This window comes from Microcaecilia unicolor, chromosome 14 (assembly GCF_901765095.1).
Source record: "Microcaecilia unicolor chromosome 14, aMicUni1.1, whole genome shotgun sequence".
Classification (NCBI taxonomy): Eukaryota; Metazoa; Chordata; class Amphibia; order Gymnophiona; family Siphonopidae; genus Microcaecilia; species Microcaecilia unicolor.
This window is the reverse complement of record NC_044044.1, coordinates 35561080-35584629: the sequence shown is the minus strand read 5'-3', so window position 1 is coordinate 35584629 and position 23550 is coordinate 35561080. Positions and strand designations below refer to the sequence as shown.

Genomic DNA, 23550 nt, shown 5'->3' with positions numbered 1-23550 from the left:
AGTGAGAACAAGAAGCCTGCTTGTCCTCGGAGAATCTATAAACCACTATTAGCCAACATGACTTGAGAAAGCTAGTGCTTATCCTTAGGTACAAGCAAAAACAGGTGCATCTCTTACTTGGATCTGGACAGGACCTTGTGACCTGGACTGGTCCTTTTCAGAGACATGATGCTGGGAGCGAAGTATGTTTGACCTAAACCAGTAGGACATATCATATGTTCTTATTATACATGTTTTTATTTTGCAATGCTATCCCTGGCTACAGACTCCAGTACTGTGATGGAAGGAGGTTGCTGACAGGTTTATCATGCGCTGAAGCAGCTGTTAGGCAGAGATCAAAAGGTAAGGTTGGAGACATAAGTGGAGAACAGTCCTCGTTCCTTGCCTTCTAGCTGAGAATGAGTACCTGTCACCCCACCCTATTGGGGACAAGAAAACGCTATGACCATGATCATAAGATTAGATGTCCCACAAAAAAAAAGAAGAAAAAAATCATGAGTTGTTCAGCTGTATTTCTGTCTTTCTTCCCTCCAACCAAGTGCTCAACATTTTTTTATTTTTGTTACATTTGTACCCCGCGCTTTCCCACTCATGGCAGGCTCAATGCGGCTTACATATTGTATACAGGTACTTATTTGTACCTGGGGCAATGGAGGGTTAAGTGACTTGCCCAGAGTCACAAGGAGCTGCCTGTGCCTGAAGTGGGAATCGAACTCAGTTCCTCAGTTCCCCCGGACCAAAGTCCACCACCCTAACCACTAACATTTTGCCCAGTGCCAGTGGCCCTGTGAGAATGCATTAGTGCAGCTTGCTGTGCAAGGGGAAGAGCAAAGTCATGTGTTCAGCCCCTTTGAAGGGAAGCTTTTCAGTGGAGTAGTAATGTACAACTTCAGGGATGCTGCAGAACACGGCACTTGGCTGGTTCAGAGTGAATTTGTTGTCTCTGGTCTGGGCCACAATAATATGAACACATCCTTGACTTGTTCTGCAAAAAGAAGAGTCACCATGAATAAGAGGACACAGGGAAACCTGGCACCACAGGACAGAATGTGATGGCAACATTTTCACACATCTCACCTTTAGCACTGATAAACATTAACATCATGATGCTAAGAAACAGCTTACCTGTAAAGTGAAGTTACTCAGCTGTAGCAGATGTTTTCCGAGGACAGCAGGCCAAGTATTCTCAGATCTGGGTGACTTCATCCGTTAGCACCCGGTGCAGACACTGCCCAGCATATACAGCTATTGGAAAATTCTAGCAGGGAGGATATGTGAGAATACTTGGCCCGCTGTCCTCTGAGAACACCTACTACACGTGTGTAACTTCACTTTCTCCGAAGACAAGCAGGCCATCGGTATTCCCACATCTAGGAATTTCTAGCTGCCAGGTTCAACAAAAACAACAATGCTAGGATAACAGGGACTCAAAATGTCGAGGCCTTGAAGTCAATCAACCTTAAACTATATACAAGCTAATTGTGCAGGTGGCAGCCTGAACAGAACAAAAACTGGGCCTAGAAGGGTGGAATGACCTACGAGACTGGGCGTCTAAATGGCAGATGACGTTTAATGTGAACAAGTGCAAAGTGATGCATGTGGGAAAGAGGAACCCAAACTATAACTACGTCATGCAAGGTTCAGTGTTGGGAGTCACGGACTAGGAAAGCAAATAGAATGTTGGGTATCATCAAGAAAGGGATGGAAAACAAAAATAAGGATTTTATTCTGCCGTTGTATCGCTCCATGGTGCGACCGCACCTCGAATATTGTGTTCAATTCTGGTCACTGCACCTCAAAAAAGACATAGTGGAATTGGAAAAGGTGCAGAGAAGGGCAACAAAGATGATACAGGGGATGTAACGGCTTCCCTATCGGGACAGACTGAAGAGGCTGGGGCTCTTCAGCTTGGAGAAAAGGCAGCTGAGAGGAGATATGATAAAGGTCTATAAGACAATGAGTGGAATGGAACGGGTCAATGTGGAGCGTCTGTTTACGCTTTCCAAAAATAGTAGGGCAAGGGGGAATGTGATGAGGCTGCAGTGTGGTAAATTTAAAATGAATCGGAGGAAATTTTTCTTCACTCAAAGCGTAAACTCTGGAATTCGCTGCCAGAAAAGGTGGTTAACTTAGCGGACTTCAAAAAAGGGTTGGACGGCTTCCTGGAGGAAAAAGCCATAGAATGTTATTGAATGGACAAGGGAATACACTATTTCTAGGATGGGTGGGACAAATTGCTTGTTCTTTTGGCCGCTGTCGGTGACAGGGTGCTGGGCTCGATGGACCCTTGGTCTGTCCCAGCATGGCGATGCTTATGTACTTATGAATTGGATTCTAAATACCAAACAAATTCTGCAGAACTGTCTGGCTGAACCGGATATCACATCTGTTATCCTGCTCAAGACAGTAATGAAATGTAAATGTGTGGACTGAAGACCACATTGTAGCCTTGCAAACCTCCTCGATGATGGCTGATCTCAAGTGGGTTACTGATGTAGCCATGGCTCTGATATTAAGCCAAATGACCCTCTAGTCAGCCCAGCCTGACTCTAGCCAGTCGCTAGCCCTCTATAGTCAGCCCAGCCTGCTAGCCAGTTGGAAAGAGTGCATTTACAGATGGCTACCCCCATCCAGAATGAGTCAAAAGAAACAGAAAGCTGGGTGGATTGTCTATGGGCCTTAGTCCAGACAGACAGAAGGTTAAGGCTCGCTTGCAGTCTAAGGTATGCAGACTTTCAGCAGGATAGGCATGCAGTTTTCAGAAAAATGGTGGCAGAACGATTGACTGGTTAAGATGGAACTCCGACACCACCTTAGGACACGTCACTTCATTCCTACTCAAACTCCACTGGCTTCCCTGCAAAGCAAGAATGGAGTTTAAACTCCTCACTACCATCTTCAAATGTCTGTATGGAATGGCCCCAATATAGTTACAACGTTTAATGAAAGTTTATAGACCCTGAAGATCTCTCAGATCCCTAGCAGACTGGAACTTCCAAACAAACAAGCATGTCTCTTTAAAAACACTTTTAACAAAATACTGCTAGAGAGGAGTGCAAAATTGTGAAACTCGTTATCTTTAGAGATCAGAACAACATCAAACTATAAGAGATCCTGCAGCCGACTGAAAATGTGGCTTTTCCAAAAATTTTACAGTCGATCACCAGACCCCCAGGGACCCTCAATATGTGACAAAACAGTGGGTTTTTAAGCCATTATTTCTTGAAGTGTATTTCTCTAGTTTGGCCAGCAGGTGGTGCATGTTTATGTTTAAAGCTGACTGTTCCTTCTTTAGGCCCTGTTTACTAAGCCGCGCTGTACACAAACTAACTTTTTAGCACGCGCTAATGATAGAGGCACCAATTATATTCCTATGGGTGTCTCTAGCATTAGCCTGCTAAAACATTTGCAAGCCTACAACGTGGCTTAGTAAACAGGGCCCTTTGTTAACACAGATAAGAAGTAACCTGCAGCTACTTTTAAAACTTGTTGTTCTGGGCTCTGATTTACCCAGGAGCTCAAAATTCATCTAGGAAGTACTGGCATTTTCTCCAGTCTTGGCCAGGTAGAAAAAAAAAGAGAAAGAGCTCTTTGCTGAGGCCCTGTGAACAGTTATATGTTATCTCCCCAGGTACTATTTAGATAGGATTAATTATAAAACTATCTAACATTTGTTGACTATTTCAGGCCCAGACGCACAAGTCCCCGTTAAGAATCCCTCTGTATTTCCAAATCTGTAAGCATTACCGATTTGGAAATACAGAGGGATTCACAAAGAGAATCGCATGCAAATGAGCTGCCCGTTGCTTTTGCGACCCAGCTCATTTGCATGCAAATGGGGGAAGCCAGTCACAGCTGATCATGTTGGCTTTCTCTAATTAATCCATGCTTTTGAACATGCTCTGTAATTTTTTCTTTATAACAGTCTCTACCATTTTACCCGGCACCAACGTCAGGATCGGTCTATAATTTCCCGGATCATCTCTGGAACCTTTTAAAAAAATTGGCACTACATTGGCCACCCTCCAATCTTCCGATACCATGCTTGATTTTAAAGATAAATTGCATATTACTATCAATAATTCTGCAGTTAATTTTTTTAATTCTATCAGTACTTTGGGATGAATACCATCCTGTCCAGGCTATTTGTAACTCTTCAATTTGTCAAATTGCGCCATTACATCTTCAAGGTTTACAGAGATTTCTTTCGGTTTTTTTGACTTGTCAGCTTTGAATACCATTTCTGCCATCGGTAACTCTCACATATCTTCCTCAGTGAAGACCAAAGCAAAGAATTCATTTAATCTCTCTGCTATGGCCTGAGTGCCCCTTTTACCCTTGGTCATCTAGTGGTCCAACTGATTCTTTTGCCAACTTTTTGCTTCTAATATACCTAACATTTTTACTGTGTCTCTGCCTCCAAAGCAAAATTTTTTTCAAAGTCTCTCTTTGCCTTCCTTATCAACGCTTTGCAATTTACTTGCCATTCCTTGTGCTGTTTATTATTTTCAGTCGGATCCTTCTCCCATTTTCTGAAGGATTTTCTTTTAGTTCTAATAGCTTCCTTCACCTCACTTTTTAACTATGTCGACTGTCATTTGTTTTCCTTCCTCCCATATTAGAATATAACTAACCCAGACGTAAATCTTTGACCTTCGCGGCTGCTCCTCAAAGGTTTTTTTTGTCCGTTCTTCTCATTTTATCATAGTCTCCTTTAAATGCTAATGTACTGGATTTTCTGTGTGTACTTACTCCAGAACTGATATCAAACCTGATCATATTATGATCATTGTTTATCAAGCGGCCCAAGCACCATTACCTCCTGCACCAAACCATGTGCTCCACTAAGGAGAAGGTCTAGAATTTTTCCTCCTCTCGTTAGCACCTGTACCAGCTGCTCCATAAAACAGTCCTTGATTCTGTCAAGGAATTTTACCTCCCTAGCATGCCCCAATGTTACATTTAACCCAGTCAATGAAGGTAATTAAAATCACCCATTATTATTGTGTTCCCCAGATAGCTAAATGAGCCCCTGAACAACATTGAGAGTACTGCCTAGATGCTGCTCTGCACTTTCCATAGCAAGAGTAGCATTTAACAATCTCTGCTGCCATAAAAATGAAAGTGAAAGCACAACCGTAAGACAGCCTGGTGGAAATCTGAGGCATGGCACTTTCTGTGCAAAGGCTTTGCTGGCAGCACAAACTGATACATCCCCTCCAATATAAAGCCTTACAGCAGTAAGAGCAGCTGACAATCCTCACACTTTTCTTTTGTCTGTGAGGAAGGAGAAATAAGGATCGGCAGGAGGAGGCATGGGGTGGGAGAGGGACCTTGCACCACCAGGTGTATCTCCTAAAGTAGGCACTCCTTAGCCTAAACACCCCCAAGCTCTACTAAACCAGAGACCAAGAACAGGAGTTATTATAAAGACAAGACCAGGAGTTTGTGAGAGACCATCCACTGGCTGGTTCAGGTAGAGATATACTAACTGTCATGGTCAATTTAGTTCTCTATCTCCACCTGCTGCTAGATTGTCATAACCCACAAGTCTCTGGATTAATCTACTTTGATAACAAGGAAAAAACAACATTTGATTGAGAACTCAGAGGACCCTGTGCAGTCACCTCCAGGGGCACAATTCTTGTGAGAGAGCCAAGTGGAAATAAAACACTAGTTATCTTGTTCCTACTGAAGGAGACATAGCTAAACTGAGGCAGGTGCTCACAGAGCAGTGAATTATTTTGCTCTAGGTTTTGTTTTGTTTTTTTACTCAGCAGTTTTCTCACGCTTCTTTGGTCCTTCCAGCTCAACTAGAACCTGGAATCTGGCAGCATGAGCCTTCATTCACAAGCACCCACATATTTTTTTTTACTCTAGTTTCTCTCTCCAATGCAAATAGTTTGGTTGTTGCAGTGATGGTCCCGAGCCAAACCCTGTATGCTGGTTTATAAATCTAGTCACCAAATGTCACTCTTGAGCGCTAACCATGATTTTTGCTGCCCCTTCCCTACCTGTAGGGGCTGTGTACAGTGCTTTTTAACATTTTATTGAAACTCTCTGCTTACTTCAGTGCAATGGAATATTTGCTGTTTCCTGATTCACTGTTCCGCACAAGGTAACTTGCTTCCTTACATGTCTGGAGACGGCTCTCAGCCTCCATTCGTGATATGGATCCATGATACCAGCTGCAAAGAAATGGAGCAGAAACATTAAGATAGCACAAAAACAAAATTTTAGCTGGAGGAAATCACAGCCTCTACATATGCTATGTATGAAATGGAGAACTGTATCATTTGAATTCAACTGCTCTGCCAGATTTATCTAGCACATTTAGAACATAAGAAAATAAGCAAGTAATGATCACTTCTCTAGCATCTCAGATCTGTAACACCTTCCTTTTGTCTCTTCACTCTCTCGCCTGTATCTCAGGTTTGTAATATATTGCATTATCCTTACACAGCATATATATATCGAGCCTGTAATACATCCTCTCCTATATCTCAGGGCTGACAACACATTCCCCTATTTAGTAATTCTCTCTTGTATCGCAGATAATATCCAACCAAGTCATCCTTCCTTTTCTACAGACATGGCAAGAGGTACATAGCAATCCAACACAGCCAAAATGATCACTTACGGTTGTTTTTCCAGAGGGACAGTAGGCTCCACTTTCTCCTTCTCACTGGGTTCAGACACCGTTTGCATCAGGATTTTGTGTGTCCAGCTCTTCTGTCGCTGATGCTGCCAGCCTGTCTCTTCCGTGGTAGAAGAGATTTTTTCTGGCCCCTCAAACTGAACTGCAAGGAAGCAATGGTTTAATACCTGGATGGTAGCGTATGATTTTGGATATAGGAAAATTAGGTCTCTATCAGTCTAGTAATCCCGCTTTGTCAGTTACCTAATGGATCTATTTGCCTTCCCACCTTCCGATTTTCCCCCAAACCTCTCCCCATAATTCCTTATCTGTTTAGTCAAGCCTCTTTTCTCAGTCTTCTCCCTCCCTAACAGAACCTGTAATGCCCACGCCCCTTGAATTTTCTCCCAATTTCTTTACTGACACTGTGAAGTCTCATACACCTCTTTCTCTCCTTGTCTGGGAACACCTCTTAATATCTTTTATTTTTTCCCAAGCCTCTCTCTCTCCTCCTAGATGTTTACTTACCTACCCCGTGGTACTCATTCCTCTTTTTCTTTAAGGGGCCTGCTATCTTCCACTTGAATTTCTTCTTACCCAAAAGGACCATGTTCCTCCTCTTCCATTTAGTTTTCAGTAGGGTGTCTCACCTGACAATGCTTTCACAATGTGCTCTTTTTTCCACTCCCATGGCTGCTCATATTCTGTTGCGGGTCGCTGGTCACTTTCAGGTGTTCTGCTCTCTGCAGTATGTGCCTTTACACAGCTTGGCAGCACTTCCAGTTTAGCCTCTTCTCCTCCTTTTGTTGGTTCAAATGGTGTGTCATACAGTTGTGGGAGTTTGCCTAACAGCTCTTTGGAGCCTGATCTCTTCATAGGCGACATTTCCAACTTGCTGCCATTTCCACTGGGCTCACCAGGGCTGTCTAGCTCCAGCAGGATTATGGCTTTCCCCACAGGGTCCTTGGAGCCTCTCCTGCGGATTTCTGGAAAAAGAAAATATGCTAAAAGCAAGTTGAGAAAAGGAGGAGAAGATAAGATCAGAACCCTCTTATCCCAAATTCAAAGCTTCACTTAAGACTTGAAAAGCAATAACCAGATACCACTGAATATCCTTACAGACTGCCTTTGCGCTATTCTGATAGTGTTGGGGTAGCGTGTGGGTGGAGATGCAGTCATCCAGACACAGCTATATTCAGACTATCCAGATAATTACCTGGATAAAGATAATACAAATTCCTGTCTTAATGTCATTTGGTTAACTATCTATACTGCCACTAACAGCAGAAGCACTCACTGCCACTCAATATCCAGATAGTGATGCTAAATATTTGTGTTTTCTTTAGATGTCAAAACATTGAGCAATGGAGTTTGTATGTTCTTGCAAGACATTACCAGAATGAAATGCCAAGTAACTGTTCCAATACAACCAAAATTACTCTTGAGGAGAGAAGTTCTAGCCACCAATTAAACCAAAATTATTGTCACAACAGAAGGAAAAGCCTCAAATTCTTAGTGGCATTAACATTTAGTACTCTTGCACATTTCCAATCATTGGCATAAAAACCTTCTGTTTATATGAATATTTTCTTCAAAACTTTAAATTATTCAAAGTGAAAACTCAAATCAAAGATAACACTTAGTTTTCAAATAGTAGTGTGCATGCCCTTAGAGTCAATTCCAATGGTGGCCAGCGTTTCTGAGTGTCATTACTGCTGCATCAGGGAAACTTGGCATTCACAGCACATTTAACTGCATCTGATGTGCAATGAATGCCCAATTTCCTTGATGCAGTAGTGATGACACTGAGAAACACTGGCCACTGTTGTAATTGACTCTAAGGACACGCACACTGTTGTTTGAACATTAAGTGCTACCTTTAAGTTTTCACTTTGACTAATTTAAGGTTTTGAAGAAAATATCCACATAAGCAGGTTTGTATGTCAATGATTGGAAACATTGACACTGTAAGCTCTATTGAGCAGGGACTGTATCTCTATGTCAAGTGTTCAGCGCTGCGTACGTCTGGTAGCGCTATACAAATGCTAATAATAATAATATGTCAATGATTGGAAACATACGAGAGCACTTAATGTGAATGCCACTAAGAGTTTCTGAGGCTTTTCCTTCCGTTTTTTACATAAATGTAGAGATTAGTTGAGACACTAATTAAGTGAAGCATATTTTGGTTTACTAAGCATCTGTTCCATCCATTTACTCTTGTTCTGTAAAAATATAATTTAACAAATTCCCTGCAAATTTATAAAGTTAATAACTTCTGCTTTAAGGTATCTTACTGTAATGGGAAGCTAACATGCTAGTTTTTACTTTTCATATGTCTACGCAGACAGTGCAACTCCGTTTTCAAGAAATCAGGGTAAGTGAAACAGATCCGAGACCAACAAACAGCTCCTTCCTGCCAGAAGACCAAGCCCTGAGTATAGCTCCAACAGGAAGCGGGACTTTGGAGAAGGAAGTGCAGAGGAAACTACACCCAGGCAGGCCGATAGGGTCTATTCAACACTACACACAAGAAAAGAGAGTTCTGCACAACTGCTAACAGCTCTTTAGAAGAGCAGATTCTGGAAAGCAGAACTGGACAGCGTTGAAACATTCTCTTCTGCTGCCCATCATAACCAGCTCTTATTTAGGGACAACAAATGACTTATTAATCAGCTGAAGAAAAGCAGATATGTTTCCTTTTAGTGTCAAATACCCTCTTTCCTACTAACAGAGGGAGGTAGAGGTTAAGTGCCCTGTATTCAAATTCTGCATGGAAAGAATTTAGAGCCATCAGTATTAGGATGTCAACTCATATGTGCCTCATGATGGGGTCTATTCTACTTTCCATCCATCTGCCCAATTTCTGCACCTATGATTATAGGGTATTTTGAAGACATGGCTTTTAATTGGTATGGTATGGCAATTCTTCCTGAACACAAGCATGCTGGATTCCACGGCACGCCATGAGTGGGATGAGATTCCAGCACTATCCCAACCTTCCCAAGATTAATCCCCTTCTTTCTATAACTTTAATGCCTAAATATAAATGCCATTTGTGCACTAAAATTAAAGGATACTAGTACTTAAGAAAGTTTAGATGCTCAGCACCATTCTATAATTTAGGTGTAGAATTCAATTAGCATGGAAATGCAATGGGATATTCATGTGGCCAGAGAATAGGTGGGGCACTCACTTATGCATGTAACATGTGTTGAAGTGCCACATTTAGATGAATGCATTTAATTTTGCTATTGACATAACATAATTGGGCAAACCTAGTTTCAGGTGTGCAGATGCTGATTAACGTTAGTATTCTACAATCAGAATTCAGTGTACTACAGCTAGGTGCTTAACTTTGGTGCCCAAATATAGAAGTGGCACCAAAGTGACTTCCCTAAGGCCACAACAAGCTGTCGTGGGATTTGAACCTGGGCCTTTTGGTTCTCAGCCTGTTGCTCTAACCATTGGGCTACTCTACCATCCCTGGCTTTTATTAAGATTTCTACAAACTCAGCAAAATGGGACTAACAAACCATCACTGTTGACAATGCTATAATAAAGTTTATCAGACATCCTCTCCTGTCGTCTGCTGCCTCAGGAAGACTCCTTTCCATAGAAGGTTCTATGGAAAGGCATCTTCCTGAGGCAGCAAAAGATTAGGAAACAAGGCGCTCTTGTTGAAGACAGGAGAGGAAGTCTGGTGGATCAGCAGTGCACTGCATTACATACCTAAAAAAAAAAAATGCCTCCAACACAATCTTTTTTTTTCGAAAACCTTCCTTATCAGCGCTTTGCATTTGACTTGACATTCTTTATGCTGTTTCTTATTATTTTCAATGAAGAACAGAAACCCTACGTGATATATTAACTAATCACAATAACATTTCTACTATACATCAGCAATATAGCTAAATGATTAAACAGTGCTCAGACCCTTCTTCCATTTTCTGAAGGATTTTCTTTTAGCTCTAATAGCTTCCTTCACCTCACTTTTTAACCACACCAGCTGTCATCTGATCTTCCTTCCTCCCTCTTTAAGAAACGGAATATATTTGGCCTGGGCTTCCAGGATGGTATTTTTGAACAGCATCCACACCTGATGTAAAATTTTTTTACTTTCGCAGCTGCTCATCTAAGTTTTTTTTTCACCATTCCTTCTCATTTTATCATAGTCCCCTTTTTGAAAGTTAAATGCTAACGTATGTTTCTTGTGCGTATTTACTCCAAAGCTGATATCAAATCTGGTCATATTATGATCAGTGTTATAAAGCGGCCCCTCCTGTTACCTCTTGCACCAGATCATGCGCTCCACTAAGGACTAGGTCTAAAATTTGTCCTCTTCTTATTGGATCCTTTACTAGCTGCTCCATAAAGCAGTCCTTGACTTTGTCAAGGAATTTTACCTCCTTAACATGCCCTGATGTTACATTTACCCAGTCAATATTGGGAAAATTGAAAATCACCCATTATCGTGTTCCCCAGTTTGTTAGTCTCCCTAATTTCTGAAAACATTTCTACATCTGTCCATTCATCCTGGCCAGGTGGACGGTAGTACACTCCTATCACTATCCTTTTCCCCTTTACACATGAAATTTCAATCCACAGGGATTCCAAGATGTGTAGAACCTAGCACCGTTTAGCTATAATTTGGTGTTTTCTTCCCAATGTGCATCACTTTGCTCTAATCCATATTAAATTTCATCTGCCATTTGGATGTTCCAGTCTTGTAAGATCTGTTTGCAATTTCAACTTTGAATAGTTTTGTGTCATTTACAAACCTGATCACTTCACTCATTCCACTTTCCAAATTATCTATAATTAAGTTGAAAAGTACAGGTCCCAGTAAAGATTCCTGTGGCACTTCATTATTCACCCCCCTCCACTGAGAAAATTCTCTCTCTTTTCTATCTTTAAACCAGTTCCCAATTCACCACAGGACACTGCTTCCTATCCAATAGCTTTTTAAGTTCTTCAGAAGTCTCTCATGAGGGACTTTGTCAAAAGCTTTCCTAAGTCTAGATACAATGGTTATGCCAGGAAGGAAGGCTGTTGGATGTATGGCAGTTGTTACATCCTGGGAATAGGGCATACACACGTATTTATTTATTTATTTCCAAGATTTATATCTCACCCCCACCTCTTGCACAATAGCATGCTAATATGCTGCAGATAGCAGAATGGGAGTGCAGGAGGGTCTCTGACCTAACTGAGGGAACTCTCAGGCATACTGTGGTCTTTGGCGGCATTGCCTGCAGCAGCTGCCCAGAATGCCTAATGCTACTGTTTCACAGTCACTGGACACAGGGATGGGAAGTGGGTGGGAGAGAGGGGGCTGGGTCTTTTCTTTTTCCTTTGTAAACACAAAACCACAAGTGGGGCATCTGGTAGAGCTCTGGTATGACACTCGGTTGTTGCTGTTCTGTATTGTTCTACTGGTTAATAAAAAGATTTTAAAAAAAGATGGATGGGGAAAATCCATTGCTTATTTCTAGGAAAAGCAGCACAAAATCCACTTTACTGTTTTGGGATCTTGCCAGGTACTTGTGACTTGGATTAGCAACTAATGGAAACAGAATACTAGGCTTGATGGACCTTTTGTCTGGCCAAGTGTGGCAACGCTGATGTTCTTACTACCTTAAACCCTGACCAAAATTTTTATAAAACTTATGCATGCTTTACAGCTGACAGAAAAGCTGATTTGGAAATTGTGTAAAATATATGGGAAAGACAGGTATACATTTTCAGTCAACCCTAGTCACACCAGCATATGCTCCATTGATCTCTCTGCATCCCAGCCATTTACACATTACTCCTGGGGGAATCCTGCACACAAAAAAAAAAAAAAAAAAATTCTGCACACTTTATTTGTAATTTTCTTATGCAGAATTCCCCCATTATAAGAGCAGGCATCTCCAGGCATGAAATACCTTCCGTCTCTTTTCCCCCACCACAGTAGTTTTCCATGCACCTTCCTGCAGAGCTCCACTCCATTCCCACCTCACATATACACTCATCCTCATCCACCTTTTCCCAGCCCCCCTCCCCCACACTCCACCCACCTTTTTTTTCCAAGTCCCCCTACATGCCCTGTGGTCAGTTTTTTACCCTCCTGCCTGCTCTTATCTACGTTTTTTTCCAGCCCCCCCCCTACTCCATGCACATTCACCACTCCAGTGCAACAAGAGGAGGAGCTGCTCAGCCGCACATCAGGCTACTTCCTGCCCTCTGTCATCCTGGGCCAGACTGCTCCTTTGAGTCATGTGGATCTTCATACAGCTGAGCAGCTTAAAAGAACTGCTGGGGACCAAGGCGGCAGAAGATGAAGCAGCAGGACCTGCAGCTGTGCAGCCCCTCCTCTTGCCACACTGGAACAATGAGTGTAGGGAGGGAGACAGGCAGCCAGAAAGTGACTACCTGTGCCACTCTGCATGAGAAATGCAGAATTTTGAGCAGTCTGCAGAGGTGGGGAATTCTGCACAAATTCTGCATTTTGCAGTAGCGCAGAACTCCCCCAGGAGTAACATGTAAATAGCAGTTTCCTAAAATCACCATTCAAACATGTAGCCAATTCACATGTGTAAAACCATACTATTTAAGCACCATGACCTCCAAACACTCTTCTGGGAAACTGAAAAGTGTGTTACTTTGGGGAACTATGATAAGATCTAACAATTTTGGAAAAACTTAATATAACACAGCTATAATGACTAAAACATGCCAATACAATTTTCTGTATTTTAAGCATTTGGAAAACTGTTTTTACTGGTAAAATGTATACATTGTTCCTGGGAACAGTTTGTTTAATTGCTAAAAAGTGCATGCACTTTTAATGGTTATAGCGAAGATACTTACCTGTAGCAGGTATTCTCTGAGGACAGCAGGTTGATCATTCTCACAAGTGGATCGACGATCCGCGTCGGCCCAGGAATCGGCATAATAGCCAGCAAAAAATTTTCTAGAGCCTTCTGGTGCACATGCTACACCCCACCGTGCATGCACAGAGTGCCTTCCTGCCCGCCGTGCAACCGTGCTCCTCAGTTTAATCCGACAGCATAAGAAAAAAGAAAGAGAAAAACAACTTCAAGGGGAGGCGCGCGGGATTGCGAGAATGATCAGCCTGCTATCCTCAGAGAATACCTGCTACAGGTAAGTATCTTCGCTTTCTCCAAGGACAATCAGGCTGAATCATTCTCACAAGTGGGATATCCCTATCATCCAGGCTCACCCAAAACAACAAACATTGATCAACTGGGCCTCGCAACGGCAAGGACATAACGTAGATTAACCTGAAACTATATACAAACTAGCTGAGAGTGTAACCTGGAACAGAACTAAAAAGGGCCTAGGAGGGTGGAGTTGGATTCTAGACCTCAAACAGATTCTGCAACACAGACTGTCCAAACTGACTGTTGCATCTGGTATCCTGCTCAAGGCAGTAATGAGATGTGAATGTGTGGACAGAAGACCATGTCGAAGCCTTGCAAACCTCTTCAATGGAGGCAGACTTTAAGTGGGCCACTGATGCACCCATGGTTCTGACATAGTGAGCCGTGACATGACCCTCTCAAGTCAGCCCAGCTTGTGCATAAGCGAAGGAAATGCAATCTGCTAGCCAACTGGAAATGGTGCATTTACCGATGGTGACTCCCCTCTGGTTGGGATCAAAGGACTTGATTGGGCGGACTGTCTGAAGGTCTTCGTCCACTCCATGTAAAAGACCAACACTCTCTTGCAGTCCAAGATGTGAAGCTGCTTTCGCCAGGATGGGCATGAGATTGGGGAAAAAAAGTTGTTAAGACAATCGACTGGTTCAGATGGAACTCCGACACCACCTTCAGCAGGAACTTAGGGTGAGTGCGGAGGACTACTCTGTTGTGATTAAACTTAGTATAAAGGTGCATCCACAACTAAGGCCTGATGCTCACTGATTCTACGAGCTGAAGTAACAGCCACCAAGAAAATGACCTTCCAGGCAGGAATTCAGTGGCTCAAAAGAAGGTTTCACCATCTGGGTGAGAACGACGTTGAGATAGTATCCCTAAATTTTTTTTAAACAGTAATAATGGATGTAACAATATGCAAAGAAATAATGATTGTGTGAAAGAAATAGTAACTCTCAGTTACCTAAGCCATGACGCCCATACGCAGTAGTGTACTGGAGCCGGCTCGTAAGAGCCGGTTGTTAAATTTTTTAAGATCTTGCGAGCCGGTTGTTCTGCAGGGCGAGATGGCTCCAGTAAACGAGGTAAGCATGGCAGGAGGGCGCCACAAGCCATGCTTACCCCGTTTACCTCACCTCCCACCACTGCCCTCGTTCGCCTGCGCCGCCCTGGGGGGTTTTAAATCGTTTTTATTACTTCCGTCGAAATGGCCACATCATTGAAAGCCCTGCCTGTCTCTAGCCCGTCTCTAGCCTTCCCTTTGTGAGTTTGTTCCCTCAGAGTCCCGCCTTCTGATGACATTTCCTCTTTCTGCGAGGGCGGGACTGAGGGAACGAACTCACGAAGGGAAGGCTAGAGACGGGCAGGGCTTTCAATGACGCGGCTGCTTCGACAGAGGTAATCAGGGGAGAGAGGAGAATCACTGCATCCGGATGGCTGGGGGGGGGGGGGGGGCAGGGGAGAGAAGAGAATCGCTGGGTCCGGATGGCTGGAGGGGGGTGGGGGCAATATGTCCACTTTGAGAATCAGGTGCTCAACATTAAAAGTTTATATTTATTTACTTATTTATGGCATTTTATCCCACATTAAACATGAATTAGATTGGAACCTGGGATCATTTAATTTTTTTTTTCCTGGAGAGAGTAATGCATTGCCCCCCCCCCCCCCAGGCTCTCTCCCCGGCTCTGCAATTTGGGGGGGGGGGGGGGGGGCGCAGAGGTGGACCGGGGAGAGAGCCTGTTGTTAAACATTTACCAGCACACCACTGCCCATACGTCTAAGGCTCACTAAGGCAACAAGAAGTCTGAGCTCTGTATTTAAGGCTCTCACATTTGGTGCTCAGATACATCCTTGAGTAAAACATTGTAGTGAATGGGTGGAAGAGTAATTTGATAGTAGTAAAACAACCCGTACACAAAAGGCAAATAAGGTCCCCCAAGAGACTCCAAAATGCAAAATATCACTATGATCCAATAAAACGTCACAGTCACTCTAAAATAGTACTGGTGGAGGTTTGACAGGGGGCTTTGAGAAAAGAACACCTCTCATGAAGCAAACAACTAGAGGCTATGCATAGATGGGCTTATCTTCTACATGCTGATGATAAGCACTAATTGCACTAAGGTAAACCCTTCAGGAATTGGTCTTGAGAACAGAGTCTGATAGGTGTAGAAGGTATTTAAGCATGGTTTGTAAAGGGGTAGCAAGGGGATCTAGGGCCTTGCTCTCACACCAGATGGCTGTCACGTTTTCCAAAAGCAGGAACTCGGATTGTGAGCCCTTGGGCCACTGCCGAGGAGCGGCAGTGGCAGGCAAAACTACCCCACACAGGGATAAGGCAAAACTCTGACAGGGCCAGATAGACTTCAACTGCACTTAGCCACAGTTCCTCAGGAGTTCAGCCCCAGAGTGCAGGTGGCCGGCAGGACTTACTGGACAAGGCTGGAACTGGATACCAGCAGGATACCCACAGGGACTAGAACACACAGGGAGGCTAGGCAGGATACTAGACTAGGACTCTCAGACAAGGGACAGATCTGAAAGCTGCAAGCAGCCACTGAAACAGGGAACAAATACTGGTAGACAAGAGACAGAACTGAAAGCTGCAAGCAGCCACTGAACAAGAAACCCAGACAACCTAGCACTAGACAAAGGCATACAAACAAGAACAAGACTGGGCAACAAGCAATACAGAAAACAAGCCATACAGGACACAAAGCTACACAAAAACTAAGCTAGAATCAGGCAAGAATACAAACTATAAACTGGACTAGGCAGAAGTGCAGCAAGCACCAACAAACCAGGGCCTTAGACGATGCAAAGGCCAAGCAGAGAGTTTCAAAATGGCTAATAAGCCCAGCAGCAGCTGAGGCTCAAGCTGCAACAATCACCAGGCAACTATGGGTGCTGTGCAGGTTCAAACAAAACAAGCAGGTCTGGCAGGCCGGAAGATCCGGACCGGACTGGGCCGAAGTCTGGAACGGGAAACAGCACACAGACAATCCAATGCAGCCAGCACACAGAGACAGAACTAATATAGGAAGCACAGACAATCCAATGCCGCCAGCACACAGAGACAGAGACAGAACTAACACAGGGAGAACAGACAGGAGCTAGCTCAGAAGCTGACTGCCGGAAATAAGGTGAGTCTGAGAGGGGTCACGGCCACAGACGTGACAATGGCAAACCTCTTCCATTTGAAAGAACAACACCTCTTAGAGTAGTCTTTCCTGGAAGCAAGCAAGACCCAGGAGACACCCTCCGAAACACCCAAGAAAGCAAATTCTAAGTTCTCAATACCAAAGCTGTGAAAGCCAGAGACTGGAGGTTGGGATGTAGAAGTGACCCATCGTTCTGCGTGATGAGGGTTGGAAAACACTCCAATCCACACGCCTCCTCGGTGCCAGGTCTGACGAAGGTCGGTCCCAGGGGGCCTGCATAGCAGGAGGCCTCGAGACGGGTGGAGACCCACTCGATGCCTCGCTGCTCCCAGCGCATTTTGGTCTTTCAGCAGTCATTACCTGTGCTCTCAAAGTCGCTGCTTCCCTCAATGTCGACGACCTCGGTACCGATGTCGATGCCGACGTCGAAGGACCAGACCAATCAGCCAAAAGTTTTTCCCGCTGAGCCTCCCGAGACACTTGGGTCCGTTTTTTCATCAAAGGGCACAGCTTACAAACAGCTGGAAGATGATCGGGCCCAAGGCACTGGAGACACCACGCGTGGGGGTCGGTACCCAAGATGGTCCGGTTGCAGCGAGTACTACTACTAGTACTACTATTTAGCATTTCTATAGCGCTACAAGGCGTACGCAGCGCTGCACAAACATAGCAGAAAGACAGTCCCTGCTCAAAGAGCTTACAATCTAATAGTACAACGCTTGAAGCCGCTGGGAGTCCTTAATGACATGGATGGAAAAACAGCAGCCGCGAAATTAAAAGAGTCAATGGTGCCAATTAAAAGGCACAAAAAAAAGGGAAGAAAACCCGGCCGAGCAGCCTAAAAGGTGGCCGTGGCAGGAAAGGAAACTTAAACGAGTGACAAAAAATAATAAATATAAAGGTAAAAATTAACTTTTTTTTTTAATCGAAAAATAATTTCCCCATGGTATGCAAGATGGCAATTGTCCGAGCATTCTACACAGATGAAAATGTGTTTTACATTCATAAAATGGACGTTCTGAGCACCAGTGAAACTACTCTACCTCCAGCAATTGTTATCTACTATAGTATTATACATTCTAGCATTACAAACAAAATGGGTGTACATACAGATAAACATTGGAACAACTAGTTTAGTTACAGCCGGAAAAGGGACTGGAAAAGGGACGGGGCAGGAAGGGCACTCGCCTGCTTCCTGCAGCAAAGGGGGAAGAGATAAGGAGCAAAGCTTAGGAGAGAGAAATCTGATTATGTTTTACCTCAGTCATGAACTTTGACCTCTAAATAACTCCATGCATAAGAGCACCACAACAGGGCTCATCACAGGACAGTGAAAGGAGCAGCATGATTTAGAAACCCTGTATTTTAATTTCTATAAACAAATCAAAAAACACTCAGGACCACAAAATATTTGATAGGATACAGACTGACCCAAATGCCAGAAAACAGGAAGGGTAATTTTCAAAGCCATTTCTGCACGTAGAGGCATGCTTTACCAGTGGAACTGGACTGTTATAAACGTGCCCATCCAATATGTGAGCAGTGAATATGAGCACATCAAGCTGACACATTCCTACTAGCCAGGCGGTGCAGGAGTTTATGTGTATAACTCTGTCAATTCATACAATGTGCATAATTTGGCAGAAAACCCTATGTGCACCGAATAGCAGGTGTAAATAAATGCATGTGTACAGTTGTCCTTTGAAAATCTGGATGTTTGCCCATACCTTAAAAGCATTTATTCACTTTCTGCCGATATGGACAATTATAAAATTACTCCAAGAGTATTATTATTATTTACGGTTCATTTCTACCCCACATTATTCTCTCTTAACCATGGAACAGAATCTGAGAGACGATAAGGACCATAAGAGTCAGCTATTCTACCCGCTTAAATAAACCACTAGCAAATGACACACAATTTTGGTACCTATAGACCTGCATTACTTAGGGGAAGGGTAGAGTCTTTTGAGTTATTTTTCAAGAAGTATTAACAACTAGCAATCCCATTACGCACCTGTTATCATCTGCTGTGCATCATATGGCTCCATGTAACCATCATTGTCCCCAGTCCGCTCAGCATCCCGCTGGCCCTTAGTGCTTTTGGCATCATAGGGATCAGCATAGTCTTCTACGATAATGATCTACAAGTGACCACACACAGAAAAAAAAATTGTTCTTTTGTCTAAAAATCCCAAACAAATATAAATCTAAGTAATGTGCGTTTCTCTACAAGGAATCATATCTGAAAAACTAAAAAGAAAATGAAGACACATGGAGAAAACAGTAAAGAAAGAACAAAGGTAAGAAATGTTTTAAGTTAGTGAACAAAAGATTTCAGCAGTTCTATGAAATTATGATTTTTAGCAAATTATCTTGCTGAAAGAATTAAATATTGCCTTTTATTAAGAAGGTAACTGTTGGCCCAGCCCAGTAGTGCCAATGGAAAGTCATCAGTTTGATCCCATGGTTCTTGATCTAGAGATGAGCAAAGAACCAGGGAAACCAAGGACAATAAGGGGAAGGCATTAATGTAAAAAAATCCCATTCAATTCAATTGAGTGATTTACTCAGCGGGGGCTTATAATCAATTTAATTAATTCCATTGCTGTCCTAAAATATTCTTTCACCAATTAATCCCAATGCTGTCCTACGATATTTTAGGACAACATTGGGATTAATTGGTTAAAAATAAACCCCACAACTGATTCTATGGGACAACAAACTACTAAATAACATCAGTACTACACTAAGTGCCCTGTTTACTAAGCCGCGCTGTTTTTAGCATGCGCTAACAATAGAGACACCCATAGGAATATATGGGTGTCTCTAGCGTTAGTGCGTGCTAATTTTTAGCATGCACTAAAAATGCTAGTGCACTTTGGTAAGACAGAGCCCTCAAATAGTTTGAAATATGTGCCTCATTCACTCTTTCTACAGAAATCTTTCTTTAAATAACAAACCTCAAATCTCCAGACAGGAAAAAAAATACACAAGGTATTGAAATAACCTCTATCATTCTTGGGAGTTAGTTATCATAGATTATTAAAAGGAAAGAAAATAGAGGGAAAAAAAGAATCAGTATCAAAAACTCCCTTTTATTGGTGAAAATATACCAATTAAAAAAATGCCTTTCTACTAAATAAAGTGAATGTGAACACCCAACTCTTTTAAATATCACAAAAATCCAGATAGTAAGTCATAGGCTAGAACACGCAAGGATTTTTACTGCACTAATTAAGACATAGTAAATGACAGCAGATAAAGACCTGAACGGTCCAGCCAGTCTGCCCAACAACCCTTTTTTGTACTAAATAGAATGGAGTGAATGTGAACACTCAACACTTTTAAGTATCACAGAAACCCAGATATTAAGTCTTGCTTTCATAGGGTAGAACAAGCAAGAATTTTTACTTCACTAAATAACCACTTAAGGAAAACTAAATGAAAGCTAAAAACTAAAGGGACTTAAATGAAAACATATCAGCGTTCCCATATGTTTCTCCCAAAGCTGTCTTTCATCCATTAGTTCCAAAGTTATTTCATCACCTCTCACTGTGCAGTGCACTGCTTGTTCCGCCTATTTTTCTGCAATAAGAGCACCTTCACGTGCAGGCGGGAGAGAGGGGTCCTTAGTACTAAAAATATCAAACAGTGCAACGCACAGTGAGACGTGGATGAAATAACTGGAAATAACGGATGAAAGACAGCTTTGGGAGAAACTTATGAGAACACCACCGTGTTTTCAGTTGACATAACGCCAGTTTAGAGTCCCTTTAGTTTTTAGCTTTCATTTAGTTTTCCTTAAGTGGTTATTTAGTGAAGTAAAAATTCTTGCTTGTTCTACCCTATGAAAGCAAGACTTAGTATCTGGATTTCTGTTCTATTTAGTACAAAGCAGGGGTTTTTTTTAAATCAGTATATTTTCAACAACAAAAGGGAGTTTTTGATACCTATTCTTTTCCCCCCTATGCTTTCTTTTTAATAACCTATGATAACTGACTCCCAGACTGTCTTTCTTCATGTTCAATTGTAAAGCGCTGCGTACGACTGGTACCGCTATAGAAGTGATTTATAGTAGTAGTAGTAGTATTTCAACACCTTGTGTATTATTCCCTATCGGGAGATTTGAGGTTTAAGTTATTTAAAGAAAAATTTCTACAGAAAGAGTAAATGAGGCACATATTTCAAACAATTTAAGTGTAGTACAGACATTTTTTTTAAAAATCCCCAATTTTTTCCACTGACATTCCTTATAACTTTGGGAAAGTCACTTTATATTTCTTTTCCTTGTAAGCTCTTTTGGAAGGGACGCATTCTACCCAAATATTTAAAACCATTATGCAATGCTGTGCATGTCAAGTAGTGCAACAGATTGGTCAGTATTATGCAACAGAGGCTGCATCCATCACTCATATAAGGTGGAGTGGGGGTATGGTGGTCACGGTCATTGTTGCCAACTTTTGGCTGTATTTACCCCCGTTTCCTAAGCCATGCGGAAATGCTGAGACAGCCCATTCAAAGTGAATGGGCTATCGGCATTAGAACGGTTTAGTAAACTAGGGGGGTTAGTGCACACAATACAAGATTCTGGAAACTGTCACCAACAATATGTCCTCGAATCATCACCAGAGGTTTTCAGAACAATTTCATTAAGTTGAACAGAAAAATAGGTGTCCATACATGGGACACAAGTTAACAGAAAAAGAAGTTATGTGCAAGTTTGAAACCTTTCAGCTGTAGCATCAGCGTGGGTCAAACTTGGATTGATTCAACCCCTATTTGTGGAAAGATACTGAAAAATATTTCACAGGCATCCTACCATTTAACTCTCCCTAGGATGGAGAATGGTCAGTGCATAAGATGCCGCCATGGGTGAATCTCTTCATAAAGGCAGTTAATAAATCTCAATAAATAAATAAGAGATAAATACACCGCTGAATTTACGTATAAACTGGACAAGCTACATTACATGGGGCTTCATGCTTCACAAACACACACAAAAAAGTTAAATATGTAAATAATGAAAATTACAATATATTATATTGGGCCTGATATTTAGAAAATGCTGAGCTCCTAATTAGCCTCCTAAATTTGTGCCATATTTTCAGCGAAACTTAGAAGTTTAACTTTTCAGCTGAAAAGTCATCTTAGTTTAGGAGTTTAAAAGTTATGCTCATAAATGTAAACCTGCCACTACTTTGTCTAGATTTATGAGCTTAGTAAGACTACGCTCCTAACTTTTCTTCCTACCCTAAATCCACCCCGGTTGCCAATCACTTTTTATGCTCCTAAATTTGAGTTTAGTGAAATTTTGAGTTAAAATGCATGTACTCAGCTCTAGTAAATTTTCAAAGAGGTCAATTTATAAACACAACTGCCAAAGTTAGGTTGTTTTATATTTATTTTCTATCATCTATTAAACTTAAAATGTACTTTTGATTAATGAGGGAGGCATATCTCCAGAAACGTTAATTCAATGCTGAAGCCCTATTGCACATCCGTTCAGATGCACTTTTTTTTTTTTTTTTTGTAGGAGTCATCCATGTTTCTACACCTTTTCAGGCATTTTTAGGCAGGGCTAAGACTTGTGTCCCCCCTCCATTACGCACTTGTATTTAAGTACCGAGGACCCCTCTCCCTCCTGAAATGCACTTTTATGCAGTGCCAAAACCTTACTGCTTCCCCCTTTTTCAGACTGTGAGCCCACCAGGCCAGAGAAAGCATCTGCACATAATAAAAGCAAACTGCTCTGTTTGTACCACATAAAGGTGGAATATGAAATCCTATTACCCTTTATGTGGTTTGCGATTGTGGGTCCCCCAGACCTGTTAATGGAAAGCTGAGGACTCACCACCTCACCCTCCTGTTCATATATTTTATGCACTGTTGAGCCCCTCTCTCTCCTCCTCTATTTTATATATTCTCTGTACCCCCACTTTTTCTGCAGTGGAGAAGCTCTTCTCCCTCCATTCCCTCCTCAATTTCTTGCGATCTGCCTCCCTTTTTTCAGCGGTCCCGTGGCCCCCTCCTCACCGTATCCTGCGGCTGCTTGGGGTTCTTCTCCTGCTCGGACACAGGTGCTGTGGGTCCCTTACTCTTTTCTTGCACGACGGGATCTACCTTGATGAGGCGGCCGATATATGCGTTGCTGCTGGAGCTCCACGGGCCGCCGCCGGCCTCCTCTGACCCAGCTCGAGAATTCTTGTGCCCCTTGGTGGCGGCGGCAGGCGGGGGCAGCAGCAGCCCCGGCAGACTGTCCCGAGACAGGCGTCCCTCCCTGGCCGAGCTTTGGCTTTTCCTGGCCTCTACGGCTGAGCTCTGGCGCGAGGCCTTAGGGTGACTCTTCCCCGGCGCCAGGGCACCGAGCCGTGTGCGGTCCGAGGTGGCCTTCAGGCTGAGAGGAAACTCCTTGAACCACTTTGCCATGTTCGGGGTCCACTGAGGTCGCCCCTCCCTTGGTATCCCTGTCTCCTTTCCTGCAGTCCCTCCTCGATCATCCCCTCCCTCCCTCCCTCCCCCAGGCTCTTTACATGGCCCCGGTCTCCTCAGTCTCTGTGAAGTAACAACCCCGGGAAGCTCAGTCTGT

At 42.8% G+C, this 23550-nt stretch overlaps 1 protein-coding gene across 1 annotated transcript; it reads right to left on the bottom strand.

The window, feature by feature from the left end:
* Positions 1 to 695: 695 nt before the first annotated feature.
* Positions 696 to 23410, bottom strand: SHE (Src homology 2 domain containing E). Its single transcript, XM_030187710.1, has 6 exons — positions 22998 to 23410; positions 18979 to 19105; positions 7288 to 7623; positions 6641 to 6800; positions 6069 to 6188; positions 696 to 985 (listed from the first exon to the last, which is right to left on the bottom strand). The coding sequence occupies exons 1-6, from the start codon at positions 23388 to 23390 to the stop codon at positions 799 to 801; spliced, it is 1323 nt and encodes a 440-aa protein (XP_030043570.1). The 5' UTR covers positions 23391 to 23410; the 3' UTR covers positions 696 to 798.
* Positions 23411 to 23550: the final 140 nt, after the last annotated feature.